The sequence below is a fragment of the Zalophus californianus genome, chromosome X (assembly GCF_009762305.2).
Source record: "Zalophus californianus isolate mZalCal1 chromosome X, mZalCal1.pri.v2, whole genome shotgun sequence".
Classification (NCBI taxonomy): domain Eukaryota; kingdom Metazoa; phylum Chordata; class Mammalia; order Carnivora; family Otariidae; genus Zalophus; species Zalophus californianus.
The window spans coordinates 98,925,117-98,939,943 of NC_045612.1; the positions used below are offsets into that span (position 1 = coordinate 98,925,117).

Genomic DNA, 14,827 nt, shown 5'->3' on the forward strand with positions numbered 1-14,827 from the left:
AATACACAAAAGCTTTGAAGGGATTTATTCCTTATTTAATAAATGTCCACCATTCATAAATTTGCCACAACATTTACACTTGTGTTGGGCATTTTGAGGTTCCAACATACACAAAAACAGATATAAACAACCATTTCAAGAACTGAAAACATTGAATTTGCACCTCTCCCGGCCACGTCAGTCAGTGTGCCTGTCACGAACAAGTCCGCAAACAGGGGTTGAATGAATGGTCGAAAGGGTTGTGAACTTGTGACCTAAGAACAACTGGAACTCACTGATCCAAAAAAGGCGAACTCCGCGTTTGGCTGAAGGGAGAACTGTACTTGTAAGGCGCCATCTGTCTGAACAAAGTCACAGGTGACCTCTATGAGGTTTGGCTATGTTGGGGATTCAAGGATTGGCTGACATTCAGGAGCAGAGTGTTTAGGGACCTATAGACATTGAGGGGTGTTCCTGTGGTCGCGAGAGTAAGGCTGCAACTGATCGGCCGACTTTCAGAAATAGGGCCCCTGATTGGATGCCGTCTGGAATGTGAGGCTGTCGCTGATTGGCTGACTTTCAGGGTGGGCGTATCACTGATTGGCTGAGTTTCAGAAGCCTGGAACTGTCATTGACTTGTCTTGCAGAAGCTTAGTTACTGGAGTAGGGGCAGTCATGGACAGTGTTATACCTGTCGGAAGTTACATGTAGTTAATGGTGGTTACTTGTTCACGACTATGGGACTATGGCCAAAAATTATTGAATTATTTTCTTTCTTTAATACTAAATCCCCTCCTTTTGATCTTCCATCAGCCAAACCTCTGGAGAGACCAGATCTTTATTTGTGGAGGTATGATTTTCAGCTAGTGTTGCCTTAACGGATTTAATTGCCAGTTACTGTGGTTGAAAAATAGTTCTAACTCCTAAATTTTTATAACTTATTGAAAACCGAACACAGGACATTTAGGGTGTCCTGATAAAGTCACTGTAGAATGCAGGACAAAATGACAAAGACAACATGTTCTATGTGTTCAAGCTGGCTGTCTCAGCCCTAGATGAAGCCCATGTCTGAGGCAGGGTCATGTAGCACTCAGCTTCTCTGGCAGTGCTCGGAGGGCACCCCAGAGTTCTGTGGATGTCAGGGCTCACTGCCCTCCAGAGGAAAGAAGGAGCTGAGTGGACTGGACTCGGCTTACAGTCCCCATTTTACGCAGACTGCTCAGCCTTCCTTATGTTCATGGATCAGATTTCTGGGGAAAGCTGCAGCTGGGATAAGGAGTCACGTGTCTACATAATTTTGACAATCACTGTCCCCCAATTAGATAAAGAATGTGTCATGAAGTTTGCACCTCCAGGGACCTGGATGCAAGATTACCTCGAGCTCCTTGCTCAGTATGTCATGAGAAACTGGAGTTACTTGCAGAGTTACCAACTGTCCAGAGCAGACACATTAGTTAGGGCAGGTAAGTGTCTGTGTATTGTGGGTATAAGCTCAGCCTTGAACAAAGGCTGTCAAGAGTAGGGTCCTGAAAGGGACCCAGGAGAGCAGGTTTGAGGTTGACAAGTCATGATCTACAGCTTCACGTATACTCTTAGCCGCAAATACACAGGCGTAGGCAATGCGAAGACAAAGGCACAGATACATGCTTAGAAAAGAGAGCCAAAGGACATAGGAAAGCTTTCTCTAAGTAGTAGATTTATGGGGGAGGACTTTCTCCTTTTAAATTCTTCCCTGGATTAAGTTTTGTGTAATTTTGGTTTCCAGTAGTGTTGGCAGAGGAGGAGACAGAATATAGGCCACGATATGCACAACACTTGACTTTCCTCCCCCTCTATGGCCTCGCATGACTTCTGATGCAACCAAACCTACTTTGCAGCCTGGGACCCTCTCCTGATAGCCATACTCATGTTTTCTTCTGCTCACTGGACATCTCCACCTGGACAGCTGGCAAAACCTTACCATCTACCTGGCCCACACTGACTTATCCACCACTGCCTTCGTCATCTCTACCTCTAACTGAAATCCCCACCAGAAGTTCCTCCTCAAAATTTATCCTCAATCTCAGCTAAGAACAAGTTCTACCTAGTAAGCCAACCTTTAGAACTTAGAGTCCTTATAGACTCCGCCTACCCTTTCACATAGTCCTTAACATCCTAAAAGTGAAGTCTGTCTGTCTCCTTACCATCCTTGCATCCACAGCCTGAGTAGGTGCCTTGCTAGTTCTTTTTGTTTTGTTTACTCAGTGTTTGCCCTCAGCATATATTCAGTAAGTACTTGCTAGATGAATGAATGAATGAATGAATGAATGAATGAATGAATCAGTCAGTTAATCAAAATACCAGAGGTAACATTCACTGATTCAGAATAATCCCTGTTAGGGCCTCTGGCTGCCGTGGAAGAAACCCAAAGTGTTACAACTGCTCCCTGAACTTGGGAATTCCCATGTCCTCATGGTACTCCTGACCTGTCTCCACTGTGTGTCATCATTCACTAGCCCCACCCATTCATGTAGCCTCAACCTCAGTGGAGTGGTCCACCATATACAAGGTAGGAAATAGCTGTCTTCAGGAGACATAAAGATAGGTCCCAGCCCAGGTACATTGACAACGATATACTAGAACCCCCAGGGTCATCAGGAAATGTTGCTCTACTAGAATCCATCAATAACTCGCTAGATGATGCAGAGGAAACAGCTATACCCTGCCTGACAATATGTAGAGAGGATTTGAAGGTAGAGCGGGTGGGATGTCTGATAAGTTTTGGGCTCTTTCATCTGTAGACCTGCCCACGTAGATCACTTGACAACTTCCAGCTGGTAAAAGTAAGTCAGAAATTTTCCATGCCTATTTATGTAAGTGTCCTCACATGCCCCCCCCCCATCCGCCACCTTCCCTTATGGTCACTTCTCCACATGATGCTGAACTTTCAGATCCGCAATTACCAGCCTGCTCTGTGCTCTTTGGACTTGGTTTTGCCTGTGGTCTTTCTTATGGACTCTGGAAATTGCTCTCCCCTGCCATCCTCCTCATGCCTCTCACCTCCACATGTCCAGCATGTCCTGTCTGGCTCAAATCTCTGGCACCTGGTTGTTCTGACCACATCCTTGCTTCTCAACATAAAAGGAAAATATCTTGTTGACATCAGAATTTCAAGGCTTGTTCAGAGGAATCCTGTGACTCAGAACATTGCTGCAGAAATGTATCTTTATATGGTCAAGAGATTAAGTTCATTTTCTGCTCAACTTGATTAGAAAAAAGGGAAATACAAATTAACATAACTGTGAGACATTATTTTTTCATAAGTTTGACCAAAAGTTAAAGGATTTAAAAAACAAAGTAAGAGAGTGTAGGGTATTTACATACATCAATTTATGAAATATTAATGGGTAGATATGTGGGATGGTATTTTGGCAATATTTACAAAAATGTGCAATTTTCATACCCTCTCCACTTTACCCCAATTTCGGTTTGTTATGTCTTTCCTATGCACATTTGCCCAAGAACTAATGTCTAAAGATGTTGATTCAGTTCTGTTAAGCATAGAAACTAATGGGAACTACTTATGCGTCCATCAGGAGGAAAATAGTTAAATTAATTATGGAACATACATACTTCAGAATCCTAGGGAGTAGTTAAAATAATGAGGTGGATTTATATGTGTTGTCATGGAATGATGCTGCTTTCGTTTTATTAAGTGACAAAGGCAAATGGGAGAACAGTATGTATGTTGCTACCCAGTCTGTTAAAAAAAAAAATCACAGTATATTTTTATAGCGCATCTATGTATTAAAAAGCTTAAAATTACCTTTAAAATAATAGGCACCATATATTTTTTATTGTAGTTACCTCTGAGGAGAAAGTGGAGTTTTAGAGGAACGTGGTAAAGGGAAGGGATAGATTTATGTATGTTGTTAGAAATACTTGCAACGAGAGAATATATGTGCTATTATTAGCTTTGTCATTAAAAATTTTAAATAAGCTTAACAACATAAATGGTACCTGTTTATTAGCTAGATAAAATAACTGCTAGCTGATGCAAAACATAAAACATAAAATCTGAATGACTTAAAGGTTTATTTCTTGTGCACATAAAATTTGATGTGCATCTTTGCTCACTGGTGACTCAGACGTAGGCTGCTTCCATCTTGTAGTTCCATGTCTCGACACGAGCTCTCCATCTTTCTACTGAATGCAAGAAAGAAAGTGGAGGTAGCATCCTGGATCTCAAATGAGTTGGCCCAGAAATGACAAATACTTCTTCTGGCAAGAGTAGTCACATGATCCTTTTTTTTTTTTTTTAAGGTTTTATTTATTTGTCAGAGAGAGAGCCAAGAGCACAAGAAGGGGGAGCGGCAGGCAGAGGGAGAAGCAGGCTCCCCGCGGAGCAGGGAGCCCGATGCGGGGCTCAATCCCAGGACCCGGGGATCATGACCTGAGCCGAAGGCAGCCGCTTAATTGAGCTAGCCAGGCGTCCCTGCCTGACCCTTCTTAATTGCAAGTGGACTGGGAATGTAGCTTTCCTGTGAACCCAGGGAAAAGCCAAGAAAGGATGTGCATGAGCACTTGCAGTCCCTTCCTTGGTTATAAAGAGCAACTGTTACGGTTTGTTGGGACAATAACCCTCTTTGTTTCCTGGAGTAGTTTCTGTGAAGCCTGTTCTTCGCCTTGCAGCTGGCCACCTTTTTTGAGCATGCTTTCAAGTACAGGATCAGATCTGATTTTTAAAAGAACCCTGTAAATCCCTACCGGAAAGGTTCACCCATCTTCAGTCAGTAACACAAACTTGCAAAAACCTCTATAATTTCACTAGGTGAGGAATTACCTCGTTCTTTTTGCTGCATGGTCAGTATCTTAACTTGAGAGCGTCTGCTGGATCCCACCGGACTGAATGTGCCTGAACATCTGTACAGTGCTCCTAGGCACCGTGAAAACAAGGACTTTGTTCTGCGGAAAGTACACAAGCTAGAGATAACATAAGGATGGCGAACTATTTTTTTTTTCTTTTTTAATCAGTATAGCACATTAGGCCAAGGAACCAATTCTTGGAATCTCCATTCTTCCTGCTTCCAGGACTTCCAGGGTTATAGGAATTCAGACTTGGGATTTATAGATGTTTGCTTGCACAGGGATTTCCATGGTGTTGCCCCCTCTATCTCTTAAGAGTGAGGCTTTGGTTTCTGACCACCTAGGTATGCTTACTCATTGGTATCTTTTCAGTGGCTAGTCCCAAATAGGCCATCCCATTAAAATCCTACTACAAATATCAAGGTGGTTTCAAAATCTTCTCTTAGTTCACGTTTACATCCCAAGAACCAGTATGTTCTGTGCCTACTTAGACTCCACTCACAAGCCCACTTGTAAAACACTTGGAGAGTATGGTGAAGAAGCCCATCAGGGAAGGACCATGTACCTAAACTTGACTCTTTAAAGAGAAACAGTTGGCAGCAACTGGGTGGCTCAGTCAGTTACGCATCTGACTCTTGGTTTTAGCTCAGGTCATGATCGCAGGTCGTGAGATCGAGCCCTGCATCGGGGCTCCGTGCTCAGCACACAGTCTGATTGAGATTCTGTCCCACCCCCTCCTCTGCTCCTCCCACGCCACCCCCCCCACACTCTTTCTGTGTCTCTCTAATAAACAAATAAATAAATAAAATCTTTTAAGAGAAGGGGTTGTAGCAGAGGGATCCCATGGTGAAAGTCAGCCAGGAGATGCCTGCAGAAAATGGAATCCTCTGAGTCAGGGGGAGCGCAGGTGGTCCTGGACTGTCTGTTCCACTGGAAGCAGGGGACAGTGTCCAGAGGAAGATGCGGTGAAGGGCTGGACAGCAGGTCAGCTTCCAGAGTGGACAGGAGGGCGATGGGGGAAGACTCAGGGGAAGGGCATCGTAATGTGGGAAAGTGTTGGGACTGCACACCTGTGTCAGTTACTGAGCAGAGGCAGCTCTCGAGGCACCCTGGGGTGAGGCAGCAGCACTCTGGGTAAATGGACCCCACAGAGAATGCCCAAATTGTGTGTGATTCGCATTTTCACATTCCTTCACTATATCTATTCATTTTTCCTACTTTGGCTACAAGGTCCTTCGTCTTACCTCCTGAGAAGCATTATGGAGTAAGAAGAGAAATGAGTTAACAGAAGGTTGTCCCCAGGGGGGCACCTGGGTGGCTCAGTTGGTTGAGCATCTGCCTTAGGCCCAGGTCATGATCCAGGGTCCTGGGATCGAGCCCCGGGTCGGGCTCCCTGCTCAGCGGCAAGTCTGCTTCTCCCTCTCCCTTTACCTGCCCCTCCCCTTGCTTGTGCACTGGCACACTCATGCTCTCTCTCTCTGTGAAATAAAATCTTAAAAAAAAAAAAAAAAAAAGGTTGTCCCCAGGTTGGAAGGAGTAGGAAGCATAGCATGGGCTCTGGAAGAATTCAAACAGGAGGTCTAGTCCCAACTCTGTCACATACTAGGCTTGTGATTTGTGAACATTCATAAACTTTCTAAGCCTCACGTTCTTCGTCTTGAAATGGGCTTGATCAGCCTTGTCTTGTATGCATGACCATTAGAATGTATGTGTTGTATGTCAAGCCCCTGGCACGGTGCGTGGTGTGTGTGGGGTCTTTGATGATCGGCAATTACTACTATGATGATTTTGACCCCAGACATTAGTGCCTTCCTCTCTGGGATTTGTTAACCCAGGAGACGGCAGAGAATACTCAGTGTTCTAGGACACGGCACACCAAACCAGCCCAAATGGCTGCTTAACAAGAAAACCTTAGTAAATCTTCCCCAGTAGAGGATATATTATTTAACGTGGGTTTGGGGGAGTAGTTCTCAACTGAACACAACTCCACACTCCTAGAATTTGTGTCAAGGACCAACTCGTTCCTTCCCTCCCAGCTGCCCCTCCAATAATCCATCTCTCTTTTCATTCACTTACCTCCTCGAAAAATCTAGGCCTTGCTTAGAGTTTGCCAAAGTGTATTGAACATAACCCATTCAATGAATGGTATAGGCTCTGGATCTCTGAGCCCAGGGTAGAGTGCCAGCCCAGTGGCTTTGGGGTATCTCACCTCAAGGAAATGTCACCCTTATTTCTCACAAACTCCTTGAAGATGATGTTCATGAAACACCCAATTTGTGCATTGTGTTCAACTGCTCTTGAGCAAGAATGCAGGTTGGCTTCCATTCTTGTCCCAGGTGGGATCTGGTCAACCCATAATCCCAAAGTAGCCGCTAAGAACAGTTTTCATTCTCAACCCTGAGACACACCATTTGAGGGTCTGACCCCTGTTCACCACTCCCATAGCCTTAGCTAGTGTACTACAGCTTAATTTAAACTTACCTCCCACTGAAGGGCTTGTAATTTCCCAAGTCCACAGCCTGTCTCAGGATATTTATACTTGACTGCCTTCATATGGACCCCCCCCCCCCCCCCGCCAACCTCTTCATTCCTTTTTACTTTTTCTTTTGGTATTGAAGGATACTCAACCATTATTTTCTTTACATGATTCTTGCTCCTAGAATCTAAAATCTATGGGCAGGTGGTGAGTCTTGGCTACCCTAGCATCCCCAGTACTAACACAGCGCTTTCCAAAAGGCAGATGCTGAATTAATATTTGGGAATAAATGAGCCAGTGTACCTGGGGTATAATTTATTATTTACTTTTCACATATTCTTAAATAATCCAAGCAAATGCCTGTATATGTCATTTAATTTTACAGAACAGCAGATTGGGAGGGTTAAGAGAGGCTAAGAATTGGCCATCTTTTGGTATCTTTTGACCATCTTCAGGGTTTTTTTTTCTTGATCCCAACTATTTAACTGCTGAATTCTTTGACACTTCCAAAGAAAGGCCTATTCGAATATCATTGACCTTTTCTAGATGACAAAATAAGATGGTCCGTTTTGTTTTACAAACAAGCAAAACTTGTATTCTTAAATTTCATAAGTAGTAGTAAACATATGACCAGTGTCATTCATAAACTTAAGATTCTAAAGCTAATAAAACGGTGTTTTAAAGGGCACAACATTTGAAACCAAACTCCCCTCCCCCCACCCATGAAGAAGATAAACCTCCCCGTGAACCATATAGAAGAGGGACACAGAGATGTTATGTGTGGTGTTCCCTACAGCCACACCCCAGCACTCCACTACATAGAAGGTTGACTGCTAATTTTAATGACAAAGTGAGGAATCTGCCTCCCACCCGACTAGGGCTGGGAGGGCTGGGAGGGGATGCCAGATCCTGCACCGGAATGGGTGCTGCCCATGGCACTAGCACCCTCCTTGGCTGCTGGTCTGGCTCGGGCTCTCTCTGCTTGATTTCTCAAAGCGTCCTCATACTGGGATGGGAAGCACCTGGAGTCGGACTCATGGATCTTCGTCAAAAATTCCAGCATTTTCATCTTGCTGGCTTCAGCGTGGGCTCTGGGGCCCCACAGGAACTCGTAGCGTGGAGGATCACTGTTGGCCACCTGGCGGTACTCCACGTACTCTTCTTGCACCAAATCTTGGGTGATGAACTTCCTGGGCTCCCCAAAGATGAAGTGCTTCCTCCCAGCATATAAGTCCGTCATATTCAGCACTTCCCAGATCTCCTCCTCAGTGGCACAATTGCCCTTCATGAAGATCATGCCCAGGACAATTATCAGGAGGCTGGTCTTGGGCATGCTGTCCTCATGACCAAGCCTAGCGTCATAAGTGAGGCCCAGTTTGTTGAAAAGGACATAACTGTGGCTGGTGGGGTCCACCTCATTCATATCAACACCGAAGACCAGCTCCATGCGCTCGAAGACTTTCCTGAGGATCTCAGGGAAGTCATCATTGCACTCTTGGATAACATCAATCATATCTGCCCTTGTGATGGGCTCTTTCATTTGATACTTATGCAGCAGGAACTGCACCAGCATCATCACCTTCTCACCTGCAGGGTCTATGGGGAAGTTCTCGATGTCGGACAGGGACTTTGATGAAGAAGTTGAACTATCTTCCTTTTCTTGGCTGCTGGAGCCCTCATCTGATTTGCTTGGTGAGATGGCCGTGATGACAGTATAAGATGAGTAGGCACTCTGAGGACCCAGGGGAGTGGTGGATGTTCCAGCAGCCAGAGCTTCCTCCATGTTGCCAGGCATCAGAGGACAAATGGAAGGAGAGGCCTCCTCCACAGCCTTGGAGACCTGTGTAGCCTCCAGGCCTTGGATCTCACTGGGGGCACAGTGTTGTTCCTGCGTGCAGCTTGGGATCTCCTGATCCTGAGACATGCTCACTTCTGTTAGTGGTAGCAGGCAGAAGGGTGGATGATAGGGGACCATAACCTAGGGAGAAAGGGAGGATGTGAGCGGCCTCATCTGGTAAACTCAACTGTGGCAGCTCTAATGAAGAGTGTCTCCACCCATCTTTTCCTGAGAACAGTGCTCTAGAGCCTCACAGGTCTCCTTTCCTGACCTGCAAGAAGCTGGAGGAGGAAGTGAAAAGGCTCCTCAGGGTGCAGCCGGCTGACACAGCCGAGGCTTCCCACGGCTGACAACAGGGTAGGTAGGGTTCGGCTCTGTGGGATCCTTTCTGTTTTCGAGTGAGTGGCCCCCTCTGTCGTTGTTCAAAGTCCTCATTGTGACCCCAGGGAGTATCTGGGACTCCGCCCTGTACACACCCAAGGATTATCACCTCAGAAAAAGACCTTAATCTCCTTGAGTCTCTTGAGTTAAAAAGCAAGGGCTTGCCTCTGACTGACAACACTTCTCAGAGCCTCTCAGCTCTGAGAGACAAACACCAAGGGAAAGGAAGTAGGGGGGTGCCTCATTATCAGGCCACACCCTCCTGGGCCTCCCAGAGGTGACAAAGGAAGGGAGCCATCTGTTGGGGGCTCTGTTGTTCTGGCATGTGTGGTCCCCTCCAGCTTCACTTGAGGTTCTAACTTTGACCTTGACAGAGATGAAGATAACTTCTGTCTGCTCATTTGAGACAACAGTCCTCAAACTCCCAAAGTCAGAAGGCAACAAAGTCTGTCAACTCTTCCAGAGCCTACCCAGTCTGACAACAGGAATAGGGCTCTGTAGAGCTCCCGCTATTCTGGAGTGTGTGATTCCCTCCAGTCTCTACTCAGCATCTTACTTGGATTCCTGGCAGAGCCTGGGATTCCTTTTTCTGCTCACTTGAGGCTGGACCTCTTAAGGCCTTTGCCATCCTCATACTCTCCAGGCAAAAATCAGGGGAAGTCACTCCTGGCCACCCCCTCCTCCTCCCAGGGCTGACACCAGTTCTGAGGGGCTTTCTCCATTCTAGTGGAGAGGTCTCCTCATTCCTCACTCAGTATCTGACCTTGACCCTTGGGAGGGTGTGAGACTCCTCCCTCTGATCACCTGATGCCGCCTTCCTCGGATCGGGCCTTACCTTCCTACAAACCGAAAGTAGAAGTCAGGGGGCAACCCAGTCTGATGGCTGTTTCAGAGCCTCCCAGAGCTCACAGCCGGGACTGGGCTCATATGTAGAGGATCCCTCTATTGTGAGGTGGTGGGCTGGTCACATCCGCCTCGGCTCAGAGTCTTACGCTGAGAGTGGGCAGGCCTGCCATTTCTCCCTGGCTGACCTGAGACCTCTCTCAGAACAAAGTACTTCCCGCCCTCAGATTCGCCAGCCAGTCAGTGGATGCCAGTTCCAGCTACCCCTGCCCAACACCTTCCAGGGGTGACGATAGGGGTTGGGATCTGTATAGTCCCTTCCAGTGTGGAGTGGATGTTCCCTCAATCTTCACTGAGCATCTTCCCTTGACTGTGGTAGAGGCTGGGACCCCCTTCGGCCGACTGGAGGCTGCACTTAGACTCCAGAGGAAAAGTGAAGGGAAAGCACTGCCAGGCATGCCCTCCCCCCACCCCCAGCTCCACCTTGATCCACCCAGGGCTGACAGTAGAGCTCTAAGGGGCCCCTCAGTCCTCACGCAGTCCTCCCTCTGTTGACGTGGCTGCCACTGCCCCACCCCCACCCAAGACTGCGGCCCTCACCACCCTCGGATTCTTGAGGCTCCAGTCAGTGGGTGCCTCAGTCTGACCATTATTTCAGGGGTTTTCTGGGATGAGAAAAGAGGGCTTTATTCAATGGGCCAGCCCCTTTTTATTCTGGTGTCGTTGGCTCCCTGAATGATATCATTCACTATCCTCACTTGACCAGTCGTAGGTTTGTCCTTCTGCGGATAGAGGCCACGCCTTCCAGTACCGGCCTTCGCCGACCAAACTTTCAAAGTGGAAGTTAGGGGACGTTCCTTCTGCTTCTCCCTGTCTGCTCCCCCGTCCCGTGTCCGGGTCCTCCCAGAGCTGAGAGCAGGAGTAAGGTTCTATGGGGCTCCTTGTGTTCCGGGGTAGTTAACCTCATTCAGGGTTGGCACCTGGAGTCCCTTCAGGGCCAGGGAGTCCTCCCTCCTCTGAATTGAGGTTATGCACTATACGCCAAGATCCTCACCACTGTCAGACTCCCAAGAGGCTGGAGTCAGAGAGAGCCTCTGATAATTATCTTGGAGCTTCCCATTGCCAACAGTCATGGAGGAACCCTTAGAGCTTCTTCCATTCTGGAGTCAGGGGTGCCCTCAGCCTGGGACGCCTCCCTCTGCTAACCTGAGACCACACCCCCTTAACTGAAGGCCCTCACTGCTTTTAGAATACTGAGGCCAAAATCAAGGGACGCCACTTCCGGCCGCCTCTGCGGGTCGTCTCCCAGGGTTGAGAGCAGGGGCGGAGCTTTATGGGGTCCTCCTCTTTCGCTGCAAGTGCTTCCTTTAGCCCTCACTTGAGGTCCATACCTTGGCTCCAGTCTTTTCGATTAATTACTTCCTAAGCAATGCCACCTTCTTGCCATTCTCCATATTTGCCCCACTGTGATTCTCCTAGAGAATGAGTCCAAGTTCCAGGCTAGACAGTAGGTGGTGAAGCTGCAGCACAGCACATAAAAAACACACGGCTTCCCATGGGGTCCCATCTCCAGCCAACTGGGAGACTTCTTTTCTAAAAGATTTACGTTCTATGGGGAAGAGCCTTGTATAGACATATACGGAGCATAGGGAGGTGTTGAAGTGTTTTGCAAATGATTTGTTATTGATCAGCGTTGTGTTCAGTGACTGTGTTCTCACGGCAAACATTTCAAACAATACAGTCAAAACAGAATTCTCCCTTGCCTTTTCAATCCTGCCACCTGCACCACCATATAACCTTATTATGAATAAATTTTGTATGGATATAATTGTGCATTTGATTTATATCAATCAAGCTTATGTAAATTATATAAATGTAATAATAAAGTACATACTGTTTTGCTATTTGCTTTTTCATTCAATTGATAATCCATCTTAAGGAGTGTCCCAAATCAATCATCAGAGGGGCCTTAAAACTTGGAAAACCAGGTAATATTATTTTCTTATTATTTGAAAATTGAAGATGTCCTTGATGGCATTCTATATAGTGTCTGTTTTTCTAGACTTTACAAGCAGTCTATATATAGATCTGCCATTTCTTTCTTTTACTTAAAAAGCAAAATAGACGGCTACCTCTATAATTAAAACTCTCGTGCATATTTGTCTTCATATATTTTTAAAAAAATTTTTTTATTGTTATGTTAATCACCATACATTCCATCATTAGTTTTTGATGTAGTGTTCCATGATTCATTGTTTGTGCATAACACCCGGTGCTCCACGCAGAACGTGCCCTCTTTAATCCCCATCACCAGGCTAACCCAGCCCCCCAGCCCCCTCCCCTCTAGAACCCTCAGTTTGTTTTTCAGAGTCCATCGTCTCTCATGGTTCGTCTCCCACTCCGACTTACTCCCCTTCATTCTTCCCCTCCTGCTATCTTCTTCTTCTTTTTTTTCTTAACATATATCGTATTATTTGTTTCACAAGTACAGATCTGTGATTCAACAGTCTTGTACAATTCACAGGGATCACCAAAGCACATACCCTCCCCAATGTCTATCACCCAGCCACCCCATCCCTCCCACCCCCCACCACTCCAGCAACCCTCAGTTTGTTTCCTGAGATTAAGAATTCCTCATATCAGTGAGGTCATATGATACATGTCTTTCTCTGATTGACTTATTTCACTCAGCATAACACCCTCCAGTTCCATCCACGTCGTTGCAAATGGCAAGATCTCATTCCTTTTGATGGCTGCATAATATTCCATTGTGTATATATACCACATCTTCTTTATCCATTCATCTGTCGATGGACATCTTGGCTCTTTCCACAGTTTGGCTATTGTGGACATTGCTGCTATAAACATCGGGGTGCACGTACCCCTTCGGATCCCTACATTTGTATCTTTGGGGTAAATACCCAGTAGTGCAATTGCTGGATCGTGGGGTAGCTCTATTTTCAACTGTTTGAGGAACCTCCATACTGTTTTCCAGAGGGGTTGCACCAGCTTGCATTCCCACCAACAGTGTAGGAGGGTTCCCCTTTCTCCACATCCCCACCAACATCTGTCGTTTCCTGACTTGTTAATTTTAGCCATTCTGACTGGTGTGAGGTGGTATCTCATTGAGGTTTTGCTTTGCATTTCCCTGATGCCGAGCGATGTTGAGCACTTTTTCATGTGTCTGTTGGCCATTTGGATGTCTTCTTTGGAAAAATGTCTGTTCATGTCTTCTGCCCATTTCTTGATGGGATTATTTGTTCTTTGGGTGTTGAGTTTGATAAGTTCTTTATAGATTTTGGATACTAGCCCTTTATCTGAGATGTCATTTGCAAATATTTTCTCCCATTCTGTCGGCTGTCTTTTGGTTTTGTGGACTGTTTCTTTTGCTGTGCAAAAGCTTTTTATCTTGATGAAATCCCAGTAGTTCATTTTTGCCCTGGCTTCCCTTGCCTTTGGCGATGTTTCTAGGAAGAAGTTGTTGCAGCTGAGGTCGAAGAGGTTGCTACCTGTGTTCTCCTTTAGGATTTTGATGGACTCCTGTCTCACGTTTAGGTCTTTCAACCATTTGGAGTCTATTTTTGTGTGTGGTGTAAGGAAATGGTCCAGTTTCATTCTTCTGCGTGTGGCTGTCCAATTTTCCCAACACCATTTGTTGAAGAGACTGTCTTTTTTTCCATTGGGCATTCCTTCCTGCTTTGTCAAAGATGAGTTGACCATAGAGTTGAGGGTCCATTTCTGGGCTCTCGATTCTGTTCCATTGATCTATGTGTCTGTTTTTGTGCCAGTACCATACTGTCTTGATGATGACAGTTTTGTAATAGAGCTGGAAGTCCGGAATTGTGATGCCGCCAGCTTTGCTTTTCTTTTTCAATATTCCTCTGGCTATTCGGGGTCTCTTCCTGTTTCATACAAATCTTAGGATTATTTGTTCCATTTCTTTGAAAAAAGTGGATGGTATTTTGATGGGGATTACAATGAATGTGTAGATTGCTCTAGGTAGCATTGACATCTTCACAATGTTTGTTCTTCCAATCCATGAGCATGGAACGTTTTTCCATTTCTTTGTGTCTTCTTCCATTTCTTTCATGAGTGTTTTGTAGTTTCCTGAGTACAGATCCTTTGCCTCTTTGGTTAAATTTATTCCTAGGTATCTTATGGTTTTGGGTGCAATTTTAAATGGGATCGACTCCTTCATTTGTCTCTCTTCTGTCTTGTTGTTGGTGTATAGGAATGCCACTGATTTCTGTGCATTGATTTTATAGCCTGCTACTTGACTGAATTCCTGTATGAGTTCTAGCAGTTTTGGGGTGGAGTCTTTTGGGTTTTCCACATACAGTATCATATCATCTGCAAAGAGTGAGAGTTTGATTTCCTCTTTGCCGATTTGGATGCCTTTGATTTCTTTTTGTTGTCTGATTGCTGTGGCTAGGACTTCTAATACTATGTTGAATAGCAGTGGTGAT

At 45.7% G+C, this 14,827-nt stretch overlaps 1 protein-coding gene across 3 annotated transcripts; it reads right to left on the bottom strand.

Moving 5' to 3' along the window:
* Positions 1-8,126: 8,126 nt before the first annotated feature.
* On the bottom strand, positions 8,127-11,545 carry LOC113931000 (melanoma-associated antigen B16-like). Of its 3 annotated transcripts, none has more exons than XM_027608707.1 (2): positions 11,416-11,545; positions 8,127-9,278 (listed from the first exon to the last, which is right to left on the bottom strand). In XM_027608707.1, exon 2 carries the CDS (start codon positions 9,273-9,275, stop codon positions 8,175-8,177), a length of 1,101 nt encoding a protein of 366 aa, XP_027464508.1. In that variant the 5' UTR covers positions 9,276-9,278; positions 11,416-11,545; the 3' UTR covers positions 8,127-8,174. The 3 variants fall into 3 exon arrangements, with proteins under 3 accessions (XP_027464508.1, XP_027464506.1, XP_027464507.1); XM_027608705.1 differs by lacking the exon at positions 11,416-11,545 and adding an exon at positions 10,354-10,832; XM_027608706.1 differs by lacking the exon at positions 11,416-11,545 and adding an exon at positions 9,409-9,542.
* Between the last annotated feature and the right edge of the window lie 3,282 nt (positions 11,546-14,827).